General features: G+C 40.2%; 2 protein-coding genes across 9 annotated transcripts in view; one reads left to right on the plus strand and one right to left on the minus strand.

Annotated features, from left to right (window-relative positions):
* The window catches only part of LOC140483059 (serine/threonine-protein kinase VRK1-like), a 110,134-nt gene extending 87,343 nt beyond the window's left edge, over nt 1-22,791 (plus strand). For all 4 annotated transcript variants that reach the window (XM_072580974.1, XM_072580973.1, XM_072580972.1 and 1 more), the window contains exon 12: nt 22,214-22,791. In XM_072580974.1, the coding sequence (XP_072437075.1) occupies nt 22,214-22,762 (549 nt within the window). In that variant the 3' untranslated portion in view covers nt 22,763-22,791. The remainder of the gene's footprint in view (nt 1-22,213) is intronic.
* Nucleotides 22,792-22,883: 92 nt separating this feature from the next.
* fancl (FA complementation group L) overlaps nt 22,884-23,262 on the minus strand; it is an 84,188-nt gene continuing 83,809 nt past the window's right edge. For all 5 annotated transcript variants that reach the window (XM_072580976.1, XM_072580977.1, XM_072580980.1 and 2 more), the window contains one exon: nt 22,884-23,215. In XM_072580976.1, coding sequence (XP_072437077.1) covers nt 23,180-23,215 — 36 coding nt within the window. In that variant the 3' untranslated portion in view covers nt 22,884-23,179. The remainder of the gene's footprint in view (nt 23,216-23,262) is intronic.

Raw genomic sequence — 23,262 nt, forward strand, 5'->3', positions numbered from 1 at the left:
GTGAAGCCTGCATCACTTGTTACAGCTTGTCAGCTAGAAAACGAGCCATTTATACCTGCAGGCCATTTCCAGTTAGCTCGTCTATGTTCTATCCATATCAATATTGCCCCAAACCGAGCTTTTGTTTTCCTCAATAATCTTTGATAGGACACCTTGCCAAATGCCTTCTGCAAATCCAAGTACAGAGTTTCCACTGCTTCCTTTCAGTCACTGCATGTGTTACTTTCTCAAAGAATTCCAACAAATTGGTTAAGTATGATTTTCTCTTTCACAGAACCAAGCTGACTTTGCCTGATTTCCTGCAGTGGTGAGCTCAATTTTCTTTGTGCTTAGTCTTTACACAGGTTTTAAAAGACAGCTTCTTAGGGAGTGTGGGAGACTGCACTCACACACTGCTTGTTTGGTCTCTGCTTCATGACTACTACCTGCACCCAGCACTTTCAAGTATCATCATTCAGCTATAATGGCTTTAAACTTTCTGCCATCTTTTGACAAGCAATGTGTTCATATACTGACTTTTCATCTGTAAAGTATCATTTTGGAAAGCTTAGACTTTCGTTGAAGCTATGGCAATGTCTATTGTCCAATTAGATAACTGAACATTGGAAAGTCAGAGTTCTTGTCACAGAACCTCCTGATTAATTGATTGATTGATTCTTTTGATCACCTATAAACCATTAGCTTGAATTGGTGTATTCTGAAGTTCACCTTTTATATAAAACTGATCCTCCAACATGTTCCACAGCAGGTCCTTGTGATCCTCCTCAGACAGGCTCAAAATGTTGACATTATGGAGCCCCTCTTTTCCAATGGTTATGTTTATTTTTGTTTGCTTGTTTATCCTATTCTGTGACAGATCAGTTTGAAAAGCATAATTCCGTTCTTTCTGCTCAGTCCTGATTTGTTAAAAAAAAAAGCAATCTCTCAAAACCATTGGGCAATTCAGTAATGCAAATGTAGTTTTAAATTTGCTGCTTTTTTTTGTGTATGGTTCAGGTCTTCACCACATTCTTCCCAGTGGCACTGTGTTGCCATTTTGCTCACTGTATCTTGTGTGCAGGAATAGCACACAAGGATGGATCAATGGTCCTGTAGCCTTTCTGCCAGATTCAAAACCAATTGCACTGCACAGCTCACAAAACAGGTACTTATTAGGAAAGTATCATAAGCAGAGGGACTCTGCCTCCTGGATTTCAATACACATATAGCCTCTGCAGGTGACAATATTAACTGTTTTTACATTCATCTATCCTAATAACAACATACAGGCACTTGCATCTTTTAGGTTTTATGTATATGCTGGTTGGGAGGTAAGCAAAGGAAAGATGGGAGAAGTTAGTTCCATTTTGAATAAGGTTGTGTTTTGGTGCAACATATATATTTGCTCAATTAACTAATTTGTAATAGTAGACTCAATCAAATTAGAAGATGTTGGGGTCTGAAGTAGTTGAGATGGTTTTGCCTCATAAATTGATGCCTGTACACAGGGGATTTTATGTTTACCTATGTGCCTATATGTTTTGAATACCTAGGTTCACTTTGTTGCATGTAGCCAAAGGTAACAAGGCTATGGTAAAGAGGAAGTGAGAATATATTACATTCCATCAAGTCTCTTGATGGATTGGGAATGCAGGAAAGCAAAGGTCAATGGATGATGGGTGTGACAGACTGGAATTTTAATCTAATTCCTAAATACATTAGTTCTTATTCGAGTTGCAGGGAGGATTTTTCATTTCGCTCAGGCATTTGGCTTTTTACAGAAGATCTTAGTATACATTGTATAGGCCTTTTCTGTTTAGAATAAAGATGTTTAATTTCAATGCAAATTGAAAGAAAAAGTAATTGTTACAGACAGAATTGAAAGAGAACCAAAACCATTATACTTTTCCCTTACGGTCTGTGATTTTAAAAAAGAAAGTGTATTCTATGTCTTTTAACCCCTGGAATAAGTATGATCATCAACAGCTTTCATGGGTTTAAATAAAGAGGATTATTTCTTCACTCATCAACTGAAATTCTGAATGTTCCAGCACTCATGCACACAGACACGCACAGACACACACACACAAAGAAAAGTTGCATTTTAAGACAATAGTGCATTTTACAAGATGTAAACATAAGAATAGTTATAGCAGTTTGGTACTGTAGACCTGTACTCATTGAAACTTTTTCCCTCCACTCATCAGGACATTTTACAAGAATACTAATTAAGGGAAAACCATCATTTGTGCTTATTAGAGGACAGTGCTTATTGTTTGATAAGTGGATTATGACTGGTTGAGGTATTACCATAGAGAATGCATTGAGAGTGATTATTTGGAGGTGCCGGTGTTGGGATGGGGTGGACAAAGTTAAAAATCACACAACACCAGGTGATAATCCAACAAGTTTATTTGGAAGCGCCAGCTTTTCGAGCCCTGCACCTTCGTCAGGTGGTTCGGGAGCAATATCCAGGCCAAAGCATTCCAGCATTTTTCCAATGATAGATGTTATGCTGAACGTTGGCCTAAATTTTCCTGCTTTCTATCTGTTTCTTGAATAAGGGTCTTACAGTTTTCCACACTGCTGGGACCATTCCAAAATCTAGGGAATTTTAAGGATTACAGCTAATGCATCCACTACCTGTGCAGCCAGTTTTGTTTTAAATGACCTTTATAATGTAATCCGTCAAGTTGTGGAGGTTTGTCAGCCTTCAGTCCCATTTGTTTTGCTTGTACTTTTTCTCAAGCAAGGGTGTTTGTTTTAAGTTTCACTATCTTTTTGAGATCTTGATTTTCCAGTAATATTGGGGTGCACTTCTCCGACCATAAACCATAAGAAATAGGAACAGGAGTAGGCCATTTGGGCTCTTGAGCCTGATCTGCCATTCAGTCAGATCATGACTAATCCAACATTCCTCAGGTCCACTCTCCTGTATTTTCTCTGTAACCTTTGATTTCCCCTAATGATCAAGAATCCACCGAAACTGCTCACAGTATTCCAAATGTGGTGTCACCAGCACCATGTGTAGTTGCAGTAAGACTTTGCTATTCTTATACTCTAATCTCCTTGAAATAAGGACAAACATTCCATTAATTAGCCTTCCTGATTACCTGCTGCATCTGTGTGCTAACTTTGTGTTTCATGCATAAGTACCCCAAAACCCCTTTGTGTTGCAGCTTCCTGCAGTTTTCTCCATTTAAGTAATATTCTGTTCTTTTTCTTCTCCATTCCAAAATGAACAACTTCACATGTTCCCATCTTATGCTGAATTTGCCAACCTTCTGCCCATTTACTTAAGATATCAATGTCTCTTGCAGTGCAGTCTATCTTTACACCTATTTTTGTGTCATCATTCTGGCTATTGAGGGAGTGCAGCATAGGTTCACGAGGTCAATTCCTGGAATGGCGGCACTATCTTGGAAAGATTGGAGCGACTGGGCTTGTATACCCTTGAGTTTCGAATACTGAGAGGGGATCTGATTGAGACATATAAGATTATTAATGGATTGGACACTCTGGAGGCAGGAAACATGTTTCCGCTGAAGGGTGAGTCTCGAACCAGAGGACACAGCTTAAAAATAAGGGCTAGGCCATTTAGGACAGAGATGAGGAGAAACTTCTTCACCCAGAGAGTGGTGGGTGTGTGGAATGCTCTGCCCCAGAAGGCAGTGGAGGCCCAGTCTCCGGATTTGTTTAAGAAAGAGCTGGATAGAGCTCTCAAGGATAGTGGAATCAAGGGTTATGGAAATAAGGCAGGAACAGGGTACTGATTAAGGGTGATCAGCCATGATCATAATGAATGGTGGTGCAGGCTCGGTCTATTGTCTATTATCATGCAAATTCTAACTATAAAGGAAGTATAAAACTCTTTGCTATTCCCTTGTTTCTCATTATTCATTCCCTAAGGCACAAGTGTTTATTTTAGTTGATCTTTTTCTTTTAAATGTCTACCATCTACAAGATGCACTGCAGAAGTTCAGAAAGGCTTCTTAGACAGCGCTTTCAATGGAATAATTGGTTAACAGGTAAGGTAGCAGAAAAACAGCTTTAGGTATTGAGGAGATATTTCATATCTTTCAGCAAAGATATATTCCATTGGTAAAGTAGGATTCTAGTTGAGAGTGTAGTGCTGGAAAAACACAGCAGGTCAGGCAGCATCAGAGGGGCAAGAGAATCGAAGTTTCAGGCATAAGCCCTTCGTCAGGAATGAGGCTTGTGAGCCGTGGGGGCTGAGAGATAAATGGCAGAGGGGGTGGGGCTAGAGGGAAGGTAGCTGTGAATGCGATATTTAGATGAAGGTGGGGGAGAAGGTGATAGGTCAGAGGGGGGCTGGAGCGGATAGATGGGAAAGGTGATGGACAGATCAGGAAGGCAGTGCCGAGTTGGAGGCTTGGGACTGAGGGGAAATTAGGAAACTTGAAATTCACATTTATCCCATGTGGTTGCAGTGTCCCAAAGCAGAATATAAGGTGTTCTTCCTCCAGGCGTCAGGTGGTAACGGTTTGGCGCTGGAGGAGGTCCAGGACCTGCATGTCCTTGATGGAGTGGGAGGAGTAGTTGAAGTGTTCAGCCATGGGGAGTTGGGGTTGGTGGGTTTGGGTGTCCCAGAGATGTTCTCTGAAACGATCTGCAAGAAAGTGTCCTGTCTCCCCAAAATAGAGGAGACCACATCGGGTGCAACAGATACAGTAGATGACATTGGTAGAGGTGGGTAAGTTTCTGTTGAATGTGGAAGGGTCCTTTGAGGCCTTGAACGGAGGTGAGGGAGGGAAGTGTGGGCACAGGTTTTGCAATTCCTGCAGTGGCAGGTAAAGGTACCAGGAGTGGGGTGTGGTTTGGTGGGGGGCATGGACCTGATGAAGGAGTCATGGAGGGAAAGGTCTCTCTGGAACGCTGATAGAGATGGAGAGGGAAGTATATCTCTGGTGGTGGGGTCCGTTTGGAGGTGGCAGAAGTGGTGGAGGATGATGCGATCTGTGCGGAGGTTGAAGAGTGAAAGGTGGGGACTGGGGGGCTCAGTCCTTGTTGCTTTGGGAGGGGTGGAGTTCAAGGGCGGTGGTGCCGAAAGTGGAGGAGATGCGCTAAAGGGTATTGTCAACTACATGGGAAGGGAAATTGCAATTTTGGAAGAAAGAGGCTATCTGGGACTTTCTAAGGTGGAATTGGTCAACCTGGGAACAGGATGCGGCGGAGGCTGAGGAATTGGGAATAAGGGATGGCATTTTTACAGGAAGTACAGTGGGAGGTGGTGTAGTCCAGGTAGCAGTTGGAGTCGGTGAGTTTGTAATAGGTGTCTGTGGTTAGTCGGTCGCTGGAGAGCTCCAGGAAGGAGAGGGAGGTTGCTGAGATGGACCAGATGAATTTGAGGTCAGGGTGGAAGGTGTTGGTAAAATTGATGAACTGTTTGACCTCCTCGTGGGAGCACGAAGTGGCACTGATACAGTCATCGATGTAGCGGAGGAACAGGTGAGGGGTGGCGCTGGTGTAACTGCGGAAGATGGACTTTCCATGTACCCGACAAAGAGGCAGGAATAGCTGGGTTCCATGCGGGTGCCCATGACTACCTGTTTTGTTTGGAGCAAGTGGGAGGATTAGAAGGAGAAGTTGTTGAGGGTGAGGACTAGTTCAGCCAGATTGATGAGGGTGTCGGTGGAAGGGTGTTGGTTGGGACGGCGTGAGATGAAGAAATGGAGGGCTTAGAGGCCTTCATCATGGTGGATCGATGTGTACAGAGACTGGATGTCCATGGTGAAGATGAGGCATTAGAGGCTGGGGAAACAAGAATCTTGGAGGAGGTGAAGGGCATGAGTGGTATACTGAATGTAGGTATGGAGTTTCTGGACGAAGTCGGACAGGACAGTGTCAAGTTAGGCAGAACTGAGTTCAGTGGCACAGCGCAGGCTGAGACAATGTGTCGACCAGAGCAGTCAGGTTTGTGAATCTTTGGTGTGAGGTAGAATGGGGTGGTGCGGGGTTCATGGACAATGAGGTTGGAGGCTGTAGATGGGAAATCCCCAGAGGTGAATTAATTGGAATACCAATTGCTAGAGGAGAAATGGCTAAAAAACATTATTGTGGCAGTGGAGGAACAATGGCGGATATTTCTGTGTATAAGGCAGAAGTTGCAGGATCGGTTTATTCCAAAAAGGAAGAAAGATCCCAGGAGGAGGCATGGGTAGCCATGGCTGACGAGAGAAGTTAAGAAACGTATAAAGTTAAAAGAGAAAAAGTATAACATAGCAAAGATAAGTGGGAAAACGGAGGACTGGGAAGCTTCTAAAGAACAACAGAGGATTACTAAGAAGGAAATACGCAGAGAAAAAATGAGGTACGAAGGTAAACTGGCCAATAATATAAAAGAGTATAGTAAAGGTTTTTTTAGGTATGTGAAAGGCAAAAAAATGGTTAAGACTAAAATTGGGCCCTTGAAGACAGAAACAGGGGAATATATCACTGGGAACAAGGAAATGGCAGAAGAATTGAATTGGTACTTCAGATCTGTGTTCACTAAGGAAGACACAAGCAATCTCCCTGAGGTAACAGTGGCTGAAGGACCTGAACTGAAGGGAATTTATATTTGCCAGGAATTGGTGTTGGAGAGACTGTTAGGTCTGAAGGTTGATAAGTCCCCGGGGCCTGATGGTCTACATCCCAGGGTACTGAAGGAGGTGGCTCTAGAGATCGTGGATGTGTTGGTGATTATTTTCCAGAGTTCGATAGATTCAGGATCAGTTCCTGCGGATTGGAGGGTGGCTAATGTTGTACCACTTTTTAAGAAAAGTCGGTGAGAGAAAACAGGAAATTATAGACCAGTTAGTCTGACCTCAGTGGTGGGAAAGATGCTGGAGTCTATTATAAAGGATGAACTTATGACACATCCGGATAGCAGTAACAGGATAGGTCAGGGTCAGCATGGATTTATGAAGGGGAAATCATGCTTGACTAATCTTCTGGAATTTTTTGAGGATGTAACTCTGAAGATGGATGAGGGAGATCCAGTAGATGTAGTGTACCTGGACTTTCAGAAAGCTTTTGATAAAGTCCCACATAGGGGGTTAGTGAGCAAAATTAGGGTGCATGGTATTGGGGGCAAAGTACTGACTTGGATTGAAAGTTGGTTGGCTGATAGGAAACAAAGAGTAGTGATAAAGGGCTCCATTTCGGAATGGCAGGCAGTGATCAATGGGGTACCACAGGGATCAGTACTGGGACCGCAGCTTTTTACAATATATGTTAATGATACAGAAGATGGTATTAGCAATAACATTAGCAAATTTGCTGATGATACTAAGATGGGTGGCAGGGTGAAATGTGATGAGGATGTTAGGAGATTACAGGGTGACCTGGACAAATTAGGTGAGTGGTCAGATGCATGGCAGATGCAGTTTAATGTGGATAAATGTATGGTTATCCACTTTGGTGACAAGAACAGGAAGGCAGATTACTACCTCAATGGAATCAATTTAGGTAAAGGGGCAGTACAGAGAGATCTGGGTGTTCTTGTACACCAGTCAATGAAGGCAAGCAAGTACAGCAGGTAGTGAAGAAGGCTAATAGCATGCTGGCTATTAGCCAGCATGAGCATGAGGGATTGAGTATAGAAGCAAAGAGGTTCTTCTGCAGCTGTACAGGGCCCTGGTGAGACCACACCTGGAGTATTGTGTGCAGTTCTGGTCTCCAAATTTGAGGAAAGACATTCTGGCTATTGAAGGAGTGCAGTGTAGGTTCACGAGGTCAATTCCTGGAATGGCGGGATTACCTTACACTGAAAGACTGGAGTGACTGGGCTTGTATACCCTTGAGTTTAGAAGACTGAGAGGGGATTTGATTGAGACATAAAAGATTATTAAAGAATTGGACACTCTGGAGGCAGGAAACATGTTTCCGCTGATGGGTGAGTGCCAAACCAGAGGACACAGCATACAAATATGGGGTAGGTCATTTCGGACAGAGATGAGGAGAAACTTCTTCACCCAGAGAGTGGTGGCTGTGTAGAATGCTCTGCCCCAGAGGGCAGTGGAGGCCCAGTCTCTGGATTCATTTAAGAAAAAGTTGGATAGAGCTCTCAAGGATTGTGGAATCAAGGGTTATGGAGATAAGGCAGGAACAGGATACTGATTAAGGATGATCAGCCATGATCATATTGAATGGTGGTGCAGGTTCGAAGGGCAGAATGGCCTACACCTGCACCTATTGTCTAAAGACTGATTTGTCCCCTGGACCTGATGGGATGCCTACTAGGATTTAAAGCAAGATTCTATCAGAATATGGTTTACTGAGGAAAATCAAGATATTATCACATCAAAAGGTGTGTCATGCATCAGGTAGTGGTAGGCCAGATCAGAAAGATTTTGTGCATTATGGGTTTCATTGGTTGGGCCAATATTGCCCATAATGAGTTCCCTTGACAATATGGTCATGACTAGCCACCTTGAACCATTGTAGTCCATTTGGTGTAGGTATTCCTGCAATGGTTAACTATCAAATTGAAAGACAAAAACATATAATGTGACAAAGACTAATGCAAGGTCAGAATTGAGAAAGTTTTAAAAACCAAGGAAAGGTAACCAATAAAGAGGAAGACAAACTTTGAGAGTAAATTGCAAGTAATATTAAGACTGACACCAAGAGCTGGTTTAAACTCATAAAAAGGAAGAGAGAGGCAAAAGTTAACATAAGCCTCTTAGAGAATGAGGCAGAGGAAATAATACTGGGGAACTGGGTAATGGCAGATCACTTGTATCAATCTTCACAATAGATTCCAAATTCCAAAATACTGAATGATCAAGGAAAAAAGGATGTGGAATTAAATAGAATGCCTATCGCTGAAGGAAAAATAATGGAAAAAATTAATGGGGTTAAAGAGTGATTTGTCCCCTGGACCTGATGAGATGCTAACTAGGATTTAAAAGAAGTAGCTGCAGAGATAGAGGATACACTGGTAGTAATCTTCCAAGAAAGCTTAGGTTCTGAAAAAGTCCCAGAGGATTGAAAACTGCTGATGTAGCACACCTTTGTCTCAAAGGGAAAGAGACAAAAAAAACTATAAACTGGTTAGATTAGCATCAGTTATTGGAAAAATGTTCGAGTCTGTTATAAAGATTATAATGGCAAAGCATTGAGTCAGCATGGCTTCATGAATGGGATATCATGCCTGACAAATTTACTACAAATCTTTATATTTTAATAATTCATGGCATTTGTTGCCTGTCCTTAGTTACCCTTGAGAAGGTGATGGTGAGCTGCCTTCTTGAACTACTGTAGTCCATGCTTTCTGGGTTGATCCACAATGCCATTATGGAGGGAATTCCAGGATTCTGACCCAGCAACAGTGGGGGAATGGTGATATATTTCTAAGTCAGGATGATAAGTGACTTAGAGGGGAACTAGTCAGTGGTGTGTTCCCATGTATTTGTTGCCTTTCTCCTTCCAGATGGAAGTGGTTGTGTGTTTAGAAGATGCTCTTTGAGGATCTTTGGTGAATTTCTGCAGTGCATCTTGTTGGTGGTGGAGGGAAAGGATGATTGTGGTGTGGTGTCAATCAAAGGTGGTTTTGCCCTGAATGGTGTCAAGCTTTTTGATTGTTGCTGGAGTTGCACCCATTCAGATCAGTGGAGCTATTGCGTCAACTCCTGACCTGTGCCTTGTAGATGATGGACAGACTATGGAGAGTCAGGAGTGGAGTTACTTGCCACAGTATCCCTAGCCTCTGACCTGCTTGTGTAGTCACTGTGTTTATGTGGTGAGTCCATGAGTCTAGTTGAGTTTTAACGTTCAGGTCTTGTTTCTTTGAATGTGGACTGCTTCAGTATCTGAGAAGTCACAACTGGTGCTGAACATTATGCAGTCATTGGTAAACATCCCAACTTCTGACCTTATGATGGAGGGAAGGTCATTGTTGAAGCAGCTGAAGATGGTTGGGATGAGGAAACTACTATGAGGAAGTCCTGCAGAGATGTCCTGGAGCTGAGATAACTGACCTCCAACAGCCACTACTGTCATCCAATATGCCAGGAATGACTCCAACCACTAAACAGTTTACCCCCGAAACCCATTGATTCCAGTTTTGCTAGGGCTCCTTGATGTCACACTTGCTGCCTTGATGTAAAGGGCTGTCACTCTCCCCTCACCTCAAAGGAATTCAGCTCCTTTGTCCAAGTTTGATCCAAAGCTGTAATGAGGTCAGGAGTTGTCTAGTTTGTGAGACAACTCTCCCAATTTTGGCTCTAGCCTCCAGGTGTTAGGAAGGAGGCTGCAGCAGGGTCAATAGGGCTATTTACTGTCGTAATTTCCAAGCTTAGGTTCATGCCAGTTTGACATTTTTCAGTTTCATTTCTTTTATGAGAGAGCTAAGCAAATAAGGGTGGCGCGGTGGTTCTGTGGTTAGCACTGTATCATCATAGCACCAGGGACCCAGGTTCAATTCCACCTGAAGCCATTATCTGTGAGGAGATTGCACATTCTCCTCTTACCTGCATGGGTTTCCTCCAGGTGCTCTGGTTTCCTCTCACAATCCAAAGGTTAGGAGGATTAGTCATGCTAAATTACCAACAGTGTCCAGGGATGTGCAGTCTAGGTGGATTAGCTACGGGAAATGCAGGGTTATAGAAATAGTCTTGGGGGGTGGGGGGTTGCAGGTCAGATGCCCTTCGGAGGGTCAGTGTGGACTTGATGGGCCAATTGGCCTGCTTCCACACTGTAGGAGTTTTATGATTCTATGTTTCTTTGGGTCTAGAGTCATGGGTAGGTCTGGATAGCGGTTTTCCTTCCCTAAAAGGCATTAGTGAATAGGATGTGTTTTCACAACCATTGACAATGGTTTGACAGTTATCATTAGATTTTTAATTACAGATTTTACTCAATGTAAATTTCACGACCTGCTCTGCTGGTACTCAAATGTGGACTCCAGCTCATTAACTATATCTCAATTACTAGTCCAGCATGAGTATTGTGAACAACTGTAGTTATTTTTTTCCAGGATGCTGTTCTCGTGAGGTTTTGACCCCTCATGAACCTGGGGGTCCTAATGAGAAATAAAGACATTGCATAAATCAATATTTTAGGATAGGATTTTCTTGCCCCATACTATAATTCTTGCACTGAAAGCCACTGTTGAACTTGGTGCTAAATTGTTCTGGAATCTTTTAAATCCAAGTAAGTTTCCAGTTTTGAAATACTTTGGGGTAGAACACATAGTTCATTCCATTGTCATAAGATGCTGCAGTGTAAAATAAAAGACTATTTGCTTAATTGTAACTAAGCCAGTTCTTTGGAGTTATTCTATTAATTCTATTACCCTGCTACTTTTCCAGCCTTGGGGGGGGAAAAAAATGCTTTCGAGGATTTATCCCATTCCCTTTTCTAAACTGTTATTGAATCTGATTTCACGACCATTTCAGATCGTAACAACTCACTGCATTATTTTTCTTCTCCGTCCTATTACCTCTGACTCATATGTCTCTCACCTTCAATCTGTGTTGTCCAGTTCACACACACACAGCACATCCAGAGCTAAAAGAGGGTGCAGAGATTTATTGCTGTGGTACTGGGGTTGAAAGGTATCAGTTTTGTGAAGAGGCCTTGAGTTGTTCTCCTTCGGAGTCAAGAGATGAAGGGGACATATAATTTAGGTATTCAAAATCACAATGGTTGTGATAATTTTAAAAAGGAGAAATTATCTAAATGTGGGGGGTGTGGGGGAAGAAATATCAGTAATCTGATTATTTGCAAAATTAGTTTGGAAATTGATGTTTGAACTTCAATAATATTCAATTTGAGTTTTTTAAGCAAACTTCAGCAAAATCCACATTTACCCAAGGACTTGTTTCGGATTCCATATACATTCTGTCCATTCCAAACCCTTGAAATATTTTGGGTGCCTATATCAATATCATAGTTACGACATCCTGAAAGAGTTTTTTGTTTTTGTAATAACACTGGATTGAAATATTAACTTTAGACCATCCAGGTCTCCGAATATCAAATAAGTTGCTCACAAATTTGTCTGACTGACTAGTGGATGAATATTGTAAAAAACATCTCTGCACAGATGGTGCTGATTTTGGTTTGTTTTCTGTATCTGTTATAGTGCAGTCATAAATTAACTCATTCAAAGACAAACCTTGGCTTTCATCTAGTGTAACTTTAACCAACAGGAGAGATTTATTTGAAAAATTGCAGTATTGATATTTGCAGACCAATTTGACAATGACTTAATTTACAATGCACAGAAATATATTAACAGAGGAATATACACGGATGGTTGATGGTGCAAAAAATGAATTTTTACTTGGTCTTTTGGGAAATACTGTAGTAAATTAAGTAGTTGTTTGGTTTATCATTGGATCCATTCTGTTTTCCAAACAAATAACAAGCAGGAAATTTATTAGGACTATGACTATAACTCAGATCTGTTAACTATTTGAATTGATTTCAATTATTTTGTATATTTGTCAGAACTACTTCATTCTTGCTATGACTAGTATTAAACTAACCCTAGTATATCTCTATTACAACAAAGTCCTTTCTGTGCATCAACTCTGAAATGAGATCATAGAATAAAATTTCAGAGCACAAAAGAAGATATACAAGGTGGCATCATGAATTTGAATACTAAATGTTTGCTTTTGAGATCTGGTTTGAGAAACAGTAATTTATTGGGATGATCTTGTCTCTCCGTGATTGTAAATGTTATTTCCTGAAGACATTTACAATCATGGAGAGACAAGATCATCCCAATAAACATGGTTCAATTCAAAGTGGATTATTGTCTAAAATAAGGGATGATTTGCTTCTATTTTATCCTTTGGTACAACTGATCTGACACAGGGTACAGACGAGTGTCTAACTTCCCCAAAATGCCATCTGTCAATCCCTCAGCTTAGTAAGAACAAAAACAAAACCAATGCAAGTAAGTTTTCAACTTTTGCATTCTTGTCAGAGTTTTGTTTGCTAGAAGCATTGAAGATTAAAGCATACCCCACTTTTTCATATTCAGAAAGTCTTACTATCATTAAACTGTAAGATCAATTAAGGTAATTTGAGAAAACGTACTTGTGTTAGAATATGACTTTTTGAAGACTAGGGTAGTGTCTGTCGCTTTATTTTCTAGAGGTGACAGGTGGAGTTCTATGTGCCCTTGTGGCAGGTTTGAAAACATAAAATATGATTCACTTTTTTCTGTTGCATAATATAGACTGGAATAAAAGTCTTGCTGTAATTGTGAAGACTGTCATGACGGATATAGATAAGGTGAATGGCAGATGTCTTTTCCTTAGGTTGGGGTAATTTCAAAAGTAGAGAGCATATTTTCAAGGTGAGAAGAGACAGATTTTAAAAAGACATGAGGCAATATTTTTGCATAGTGTGTTTCACATGTATTATGAACATCCAAAAGAAGAGATGGATGTGGTTACAGTTACAATGTTTAAAAGGCATTTGTATAAGTACATGGACAAGAAATGTTGGAGGGATATGGGCCAAGCGCAGATAGGTGGGCTAGTTTAGTTTGGGATAATGGTATGCATTGATTGGTTGGACCAAAGGGTCTATTTCAGTGCTATATGATTCTATGATTCTAATGATATAAAAATAGACCAGTGGTTCAGTGGTTAGCACTGCTGCCTCACAGTGCCAAGGACCCGGGTTCAATTCCCACCTCGGGCAACTGTCTGTTTGGAGTTTGCACATTCTCCCCGTGTCTGCATGGGTTTCCTCCGGGTGTTCCGGTTTCCTCCCACAGTCCAAAGGTGTGCAGGTTAGGTGAATTGGCCATGCTAAATTGCCTGTAGTGTTAGGTGGATTAGTCAGGGGTAAATATAGGGGAGTGGCTTTCTCTTCGGAGGGTCAGTGTGGACTTGTTGGGCCGAAGGGCCTGTTTCCACACTATAGGTAATCTAATCTAAAAAAAAATCGCATTAGCACAATAAATGGATGTTTTGATCGTCACAGCGATCATAGAGAAGCATAATGAGACACAATAGGCACAATCTTCCCTGGTCTTGAATGACATAGGCTATGGCCGTGGTCAGGCATCCTGTGTGGCCTAGTGCTAGAGGTAGGAGCGTGCAGTTGTATGTGCAAAGAAATGTCAGCTGTGCCACATTGGTGGTAAAAGAAGAGTATGGATTGTCAATGCTGTATCTGACTGGGAGTCAAACCTGTCACTGGTGCCAGCAATCCAAGGATATCCCAGCAATCGCACTTACCTCCGCCTTCAAATGGGAGAATCTAGCCAGTGTTGAATGAGGGAAGTTTTAGGGGTATGGAGCCTTATGAGATGGCATGGGGAAACTTGCTAGGCATCACAGATAGAAACCCTCCATGAAACCTGACGAAACTGACACTTGGCCAATTTGTGGTAAGATTCAATCCACAATTTCTAATTTGAGGAAAGGAAGATAAAGGCACAGCCAGAAATTTGAATACATTTCACCAACATTGAATTGTCAGTGACTTTATGTTAGCAATGGTATTGATTTTTATACATTGGGTACCAATTGCTGCAATTTTATTTTGCTGCAGTGTAAATACTTGAATTTATAGTCTTACACATCAGCTTCCAACCTGGAATTATGTTTAGTAGCTTAGTAAATTTTATAAGAGCAACAATGTACAAGATAGTAAAAGTGAAGGAAGGTTGATTTACTTGTCTTTGCAACTACAGATATTGAGCCTCTGAACTGTGCCCCTCATTTGTCATGCTTAAAAAAAGCACTGAAGTCGAAACTACTTCAAAGTGGTCTGGACTTTAACCTTTGAGGGCTTGCACTCAGTTGGTTACACTACTTACAACTGACCTTGGCCCACTGGTGTCTCTCTGGTCATTATCTGTTTGGAAGTGTGCCAGCTAAAATCCAGAGCCTGTTATTTATGAGCCATTTTCCTTACTCGAGGTTTGAACTTCTTTGAAACTGAGCTTCAATCAAGTATCAATGTGGGCTTACGCAGTTTTAAAGAATGGGTTTGCTTTTCCATTGCAGATCGGAAATGGGGTTACAGTGTGTGCATGCACATTTTTGCAAAGAGCATTGATGTCACAGCTTACAAATGTCTTTTTAGATTTTTTTTGTGGTGTATATGGAGTTTATTGTCTGGAATATTAATGCTTCATAAACACTCGAAGACAGAAAATTAAACTCTATGCTGCCATGACTTTAAAATTCTCTGCTAACATTATAGTTACAAATAGGTTGGTTTGTGAAACTGTTGTATTCAGGTTTACTTTTATGCAGAATGATAGTTAATCCCACTTACTTTATAGACAGTGAGTAAATTCATGGGAGGAGATATTCATGCTGAATATCTGCATGTCAGTGATCAGTTGTGAGCTGGGTTTAGAATGTGACAGAATGAATAATAAAACTGAGTCTGTATTTAATCGGAAAGGTCATTTATGGACAACTAGAGAAAGGAGTTTTGCAAAAATTGGTCTGTGCTGTGCCTGTTTTCTGGACATGCCTGAATTCAATACCATGCACAAAGGCTTTCCGATCCAGCAAAGCATTGCTTGCCAAAACAGTATAAAGGTAAAAATATTTATTTGTCTAATGCAGGCATTTGTACCTCTGCACTGTGCAAGTAAGCTGCAGTCCCCTCATTTCCAGATTTCTTGCCCTGCCAGTTACTTCAAAGAAACCAGGCCGAGTAATCACATTATGCTCAGAAAAGATGATCGTACTTAGCTGAAGATAGTGCTGGGAGGTGTTCATCCTGATCCCATCTTGAAGGTACTGGTTGCCTTCACTCTCAACCATGATTCACAAATGTGAAACTTCGATCCCTGTCCTGGGCATTGAACCAAGGCCCAGTTGACTGAAGGCTCTTGTGATGCCAGCAACAGCCTCATGATCTACTGTTCTTTGCTTTTGGGCTCTCTCACCTCACCATCTCCATTCGAATGAAGTCTGTGATCCAACATAGTGAGACTTTTCAATCTCATCATTCAGATATAGTGGATGCCATAGAATGTTAAGTGCAGGGATAGTAATTAAATGAATGAAAATTGCATTTGGGAGATATTCATTACTTTAAGTGATACAAATTGGATACATCTGAGAAAAGGAATGTCAGTTAGATGTGCATTGGTTGTGTAGTTTAGAATTAGCCAAATGTTCAGCAAAATAGCTGACAATATGTGAGCATAACACAAAGTAATGCTGAATTAGTAAAGGTTATTGTCAGGGTAATGTATGTCAGAGCAGAAAAAAATCAGAAATGGCCAACTGAAGAAGAAAATGCATTTAATTATTGACTCATGAGTACTCCTGTTAAATTAGGCGTGACTGAAGTATAAATTTAAAAGATTAGCTCAGCTCTTTATGTAAAAGGTATTCTTTATAAAGTATAGACCTTGACATTGTTATAACTAAATGATCCAGTAAGCGGTATTTGTTTCCAATGAGTGGAACAACAGACAACATAGTTTGTAATTAAATTACACACAGCAATACAATTGAGCAGTATTAAAATTCAATTCAGCGGTCACAGGTTCAGAGTTTATTTAAACTAAGTTCAAACCCAACAAGATGTTTTCAACACACTGACTGGATCTCTGGCAGCATTCATTTCAGAAATTAAATGGTTATTTTATTGAAAATTGTAGAAACACTTTTAAAAGATTGGATACTGCCTCATAGTCTTTGGTTTTGATTTTCCGTCTCTTGTGTGGGAGAAGTAATTTGAACCCCACTTTAGGAAAAAAGGAGAAAGTGAGGACTGCAGATGCTGGAGAGTCAGAGTCAAAAGGTGTGGTGCTGGAAAAGCACAGCAGTTGAGCAGCATCCGAGGAGTAGGGGAGTTGGCATTTCAGGCACAAGCCCTTCATCAGGAATGTAGAGGGGCAAGGGGGCTGAGAGATAAATAGGGATTGGGGCTGGGGGGAATGTAGCTGGGAAGGTGATAGGCCGATGCAGGTGGGGGGTAATAGTGATAGGTTGGTGGGGAAGGTGGAGTGGATAGGTGGGAGGAACATGGGGAGGTAGAACAGGTCAAGAGGGCAGTGCCAAGTTGGAGGGTTGGATCTGGGATGAGGTGGGAAATTTAGAAATTGCTGAAGTCAATGTTAATGCCGTGTGATAGAAAGGTCCCAAGGTGGAAGATGAGGGGTTTAAGGGCTGAGATGGTCCATATGAACTTAAGGTCAGGGTGGAAGGGCTTTCATTTAAAAGTTGACTGAAATAATAGTCTTCAAAATGTGTAGACGCTTAGGCAGATGATTTTCAATGCAGAGAAATGTGAGGAGATGCATTTTGGCAGAAGAAACATTGAGAGATAATACAATTTGAAGCGAGTTCAGGAGCAGAGAGACCTGAGGGTTGAAGTACATAATTCTTTGAAGGTAGCCAGGAACGTTAAAACAGTTGTTAAGGCAGCCAAGTAGTTCTGATAAATTTAGATTAGATTAGATTAGATTAGATTACTTTACAGTGTGGAAACAGGCCCTTCGGCCCAACAAGTCCACACCGCCCCGCCGAAGCGTAACCCACCCATACCCCTACATCTACATTTACCCCTTACCTAACACTATGGGCAATTTAGCATTGCCAATTCACCTGACCTGCACATCTTTGGACTGTGGGAGGAAACCGGAGCACCCGGAGGAAACCCACGCAGACACGGGGAGAACGTGCAAACTCCACACAGTCAGTCGCCTGAGGCGGGAATTGAACCCGGGTCTCAGGCGCTGTGAGGAAGCAGTGCTAACCACTGTGCCACCGTGCCGCCCATACAATGAGAGACATAGAGTCAAAAAAAAAGTGGAAGTGATCTCTATAAATAAATGGTCTGTCCACCTTTGGAGTACTGTTTTCAGTTTAACGTCCTTCCTTAAATAAGGTGCTCAAAGCCCTGGAGTGAGTGCAAAGAAGATTTATTAGAATGAAACCGGAATGAGGGATTCTAGATACAAAGACAGATTAGTGAAATTGAGCTTTTTCTCCTTGGAGCAGAGAAGATTAAAAGGTGACCTTGGTGAGGTATTCAAAACTATGAACAACTTTGACAGCCTAAAAAAGGATATTCTGTTTCCACTAATTGTTTAACATGTGCAAAAATAGTGTCAGGAACAACTATCACATTGTTCAACATTATTAATTTTCATTGCAGCTTGTTCTTCTTCCAGCAAAGCTTTTTATGAATATTTACATTTTAAATGTTCCCCTTATTGATAAACTGCATTCTGTGTGACTACAGTCTTGCCCCACAAGTGTTCTTTTTTGCCTCCAGACTACCTGCCAGATCTCCCACAGCTATTTCTGGCATAGGCAAATGTTGCAGCTAAAATAATGTTGGTTTGACCAGTTCCCCAAAACTGTACCCATCCCTGGCCCTTTAAGTTGCTGTGCACAAAAGATTTAAAAACACCTGTACACAACAAGAACACTAGAGGGTATGTTGGTACCAGTGACTGCCCAAATCACGTGAGCAGAAAGCCCTACCAGAATGCCAATTTTCCACTTTAACCTGTATATTGTAGATGATTTCTGTGGAAATCTCCAGCATTGCCTCCCAACAGTTACCAATATTCACTATCAAGTCTGAACGACTTAGACAAATCCAAAATTGACTGCAATGGAGTCCTGGAACTAAAGATGTGTCTCCTTTAAATTTTGGCTGGAGTTAGTTTTGGAATTTTGGGTGGCACAGTGGTTAGCACTGCTGCCTCACAGTGCCAGAGACCCAGGTTCAATTCCCACCTCAGGCAATTGTCTGTGTGGAGTTTGCACATTCTTCCCATGTTTGTGTGGGTTTCCTCCTGGTGCTCCGGTTTCCTCCCACAGTCCAAAAATGTGCAGGTTAGGTGAATTGGCCTTGCTAAAGTGCCCATAGTGTTAGGTGAAGGAGTAAATGTAGGTGGGTTGCTCTTCAGAGGGTCGGCGTGGACTTGTTGGGCTGAAGTGCCTGTTCCCACACTGTAAGTAATCTCATCTTGAATTTTGTTTAATCGATGTTCTTTCAAACATAGATGGGGAAAGCTGCAGGAAGGTTGTCATGGCTGTGATCTTCCCAGTAGCAGACCAAGCAACTCTAACAGTATTCAACTTAGTTTGAATTCAAAACAAGCATTAATGTTCTGGTATGCACTGAAGTTTATATCAGACAATGTGAGATTTCAATGGAATGAAATTGAGTGAATTATTAATTGCCAAACGAAATTCTCTGCCAGATTACTGCCTATGCTGAAATGTTTGTCTGATGGTTAGGTAAAAAATAGTAAAGTTAATTACCATCATTTTTGCTGCAGCTGTCATCCTTCTGATGGGTGGCAGATTTTCAAATTTCTTGAAGATCACAAAATGACATTCAAACAAGGACAAAGTGATATTCAAAGAAGGACCAGTATCTAGCCACCATTGTTACCTCTGCCAATATCAAAACAAGCTATAAAAACTGAAAATGCTAAAAATAATGATTCTCATGTAATGATGTTGCCATAAATTGTACTGTAATAAATGTTTGCACTGCACAAACTTGCAACAAGGCTAAAATAAATCCTCTATCACTTGAATTTTCTTTCTAAGCCATGGTAGTATGTGTTGGGGATGTGGGCTTGTGGCTGAAATAACTGTAGAGAATCAAACATAACAAGGGTACCTGACAATCATTTAATTTGATTTCAACATAGAAATTGAAACTTAGTGCAAAATTGCAAAGGTGTATACTGAAGCGCTAATTACCTTTTCTGATCTCAGATGTGCAGATATTAGGACTGGATAACAATTTCAGACTCGAATGGCCAGAGATGGCCTTGCCTACTGTACCTAGTTTCAGCTGGTGTTGCAGCTGAAGTGGTCAGGAGATAATTTTAAATTAATTTCTATGCCAGGAGAAGCCTGCATTGCATTTCCAGTAACCAATACAAAGTATCAAACAAGATTTCACAAATTAAGACTTTCACTGCAACAATATAGGCTAAACATTATTTACTAGGCAACTTAATACATTAAACTGCAGATAAAAAAGAATGAATTAGCACTGTCAAAAACCCCATACTATGTTTATATGTTATGGCACACACTAAACAGATATGTAGCCTTGAAGGGCTCCCTTCTCCCCAGCACATCAGGGTGAATCCTCTGGTGTTCTTTACCCAGTCTCCTGAGTTTCAGTGACCGCCTTCCAAGGGGTGTCCTCCTTGGTCTCTCAAACTCTAGAAATTCCATCTTGTCAAACGGAGAAGCTGTTTATGTCAGCATTCTGCTGACAATAAGTTTTTCCAGCAATTTCTGTTTTTGTTTCAAAATAGCCTTTTCCTTTCCTGGTATAAGAACAGCTACTTTTGGTCTTCCTGTCCAAGAATTTCGCTTTCACTCCAGAGCCTCTAAATCAAAGTCTGTAGCCAAAAAGAGTAGCTAACCATTGTGTCCTGGTGTGAAGATGGATAGTTGAAGTTTTATGGGATTTGACCAGGGCCTATGCCCCATTGCAAGGGAGTGAATCTGGGCAGAAGTTAGGACAGTTAATATCCCCCTTTTCAGGACCCTGTTTTACCTTAAACAAAATACTTTAAAATATGTCTATGTTTGAACTTAGGTTTGAATTCATAACTCTGATCCAATGTCAGTTTTAGCTGACCTATTGCAAGACGTCTAATTTACACCATCATTGTCCTTAAAGGACCATCAGTGTGAGGAATTAGGATGAATCATATTAGATAAATGGAGAATTTGCAGAGTGCAACACTTTGAAGTTTAAATAGTGCCACAAAAATTACATGCAGCAGGAATTTCCTCAGTTATTGTAATTTTCTTAGAAGTACAATGAAAACCTCATTAGTGCTCATAAAAGTGGTGTCTAGGATTCTTCTAACAGCTGATGAAAAATTTGAGGAAATTCCCAACTGTAAAGTTGTCATTATACCAAACCGTTCAGCAGCTGAATAGACAAATAAATCTGTACGTCTGTCTTTTTAACTAATGTAGTTCTAGGGTGATCTTATTTAAAAGTTAGCTACATTCTGATTATAATTGTCCATGTCACATTGATTGATTAGTCAAATTCTTGATTTCCTTTTTAAAATTAATTTAAAATCATGGAAAGATTTTTTTCTTAACTAGAGTGTTTTCTTTTTGTGAGCTTGCATTTATATAACACTTTTCATCACTAAGAACAGAACTTTCCAGTCACAGCTGTAAATATAAAAGTTGCAGTAAGTAACTTGCAGCAGCATTCTTCAGATATTTTCATAGAATCATCCACTTCTATCAAAGCTGGCACAAGCAACTTCAGTTTAACATGAACTTCTTTTAACATGAAAGACGACAGTTCCAGCAGCATCTCCTAAGTATTACATTGTCAACTTTGATTTTGTGGTCGACTGTAATGGAATGGGACTTGAACACGAACACAAACGCACACACCCTTCTCAAGGATCGCTTTACTGACTGAGCCAGTTACCTGCTCTCCCAGGCTGGAACTATCACTTACCCTTGATTTTTGGAGGATGTACAAGTAAGAACTCATATTGCTAATAATCGCGTAGCCATTAGCAGCTGTTATGTAATGTAATGATGAACACATGAAAATTTAATGGTTCACAATGGTCTCTTGGCTTATTATTTAAAGATGATGGAACCATTCTTCTCTACAAAAACAAAGTGCCTATGTCATGGAAAGAATGGATTTGTGATGGTGTGATAGGGATGTCCTTCAGTGCTTTTCATCACAGTTTATCAACATTAGTTGGTTCAACTTCATCAACATCTTCAAACAAGCTGGAAAAAACACCTCCCAATTCACAAATCAATATGTAATACTACAAAAACAAAAGTTTCATATTATGATTTACTTCCAGACTTTGACTTTAATATGGAGACTTCACTAAATTATGTATTTTTCATTTTAAAATGTTACCAGAAACATCTTGCAATTTTTTTTTTCCTTTTACAAAATCTACTAGTTACTCATTTTCTTGCATTTTTAAAACATTTGTAATGTAACTTATGTGGTATCTTGATACTTTATGGTAAAATAAATGCTGTATTTCTTTGGTGGAAAAACAGTAGCATATAGTCAGGACATTCAAACATTCGAGTGATATTGTTAAAACTTATTGCACTTGGAAATGCAATTTTCTCAAATAACTTTAGATACAATATGAAGAAGTTACAATAACATTTTCTATTCTAATAAACAATTAAAGAACTTAGTTGTGGTCTTGAGTTATATCACATTTTTAATGACATCTATTACTTTTCATCATTTTAATGTGTATAATAAATTTCTCATACAGGCAGCTGTTACACGACACAAAACAAGACGACAAACTCAACACGAACCAAAATCGGCAAAAGAGAAAAGTAACACACCTCGTAATGTTGAACATGCAGCTTCACTGAAGCTAAGGGATAGAAAAGCAGAGGTCACAATGACTGTACAAAACAAACCAAAAATGACTGGGTCATTTGAATCTTCAGTATCACCTCAGGTCAAGGTTAGGAAACCAGAGGTCACAATGACTGTTCAGAACAAAGCAAGAATAATTGGTCCAACTGAACTTCCAAGAGGTCCTCAGCTTACTTACAGTAAACCAGAGGTCACAATGACTGTTCAGAACAAAGCAAGAATAATTGGTCCAACTGAACTTCCAAGAGGTCCTCAGCTTACTTACAGTAAACCAGAGGTCACAATGACTGTTCAGAAGGAAACAAGAGTGACTGAGCCAACAGTACCTTCTAGCATGTTCCAGGATCAAATCCAAATAAAATCAGATGTCTTACTGTATGGTTTTGCAGTTCTTGTCTTGATAGTATCGATTATCCTAGTAATCATGTTTCTTTAAGTACTGTACAATTTATCAGAGCCGTCACTCTTTCTGTGCTGTGTAATAAGTTAACTTTTCAAACAGTTTAACACCCTCTTTTGCATAAAGCTATTGAATAAAAAGACTAAATTTAGCACTGTTAAGAACACTCTACATCAGTTTATTTATGGCGACAGAATAAATCTGATTCAGCTTTTGTTACATGGGATTTTGAAATTTTTATCACAAGAATTGTATTAACTATTTGCAGTTATGACAAATTAGTGTATGCAATCACAGTATTCATTAAATCAAGTTTATAAACTGTCAGATATACAAGGTTAATCTTCTTACAATTAGGAGTAGATTAATAAATTTCTTAACATGGTTGTCAACTTCAGAAACTAGACATCTTGTTAACAAATATTCATGTGAAGAATCTTCACACAACCGTGGTTAGGATTTCTTGACAGTCATCTTTACTGTAATTGGCTAAAGAAAGGGGAAGAAAAATTAAGAATGGAAACTTTCCTGCATTA

Source organism: Chiloscyllium punctatum, chromosome 11, assembly GCF_047496795.1.
Source record: "Chiloscyllium punctatum isolate Juve2018m chromosome 11, sChiPun1.3, whole genome shotgun sequence".
NCBI lineage: Eukaryota > Metazoa > Chordata > Chondrichthyes > Orectolobiformes > Hemiscylliidae > Chiloscyllium > Chiloscyllium punctatum.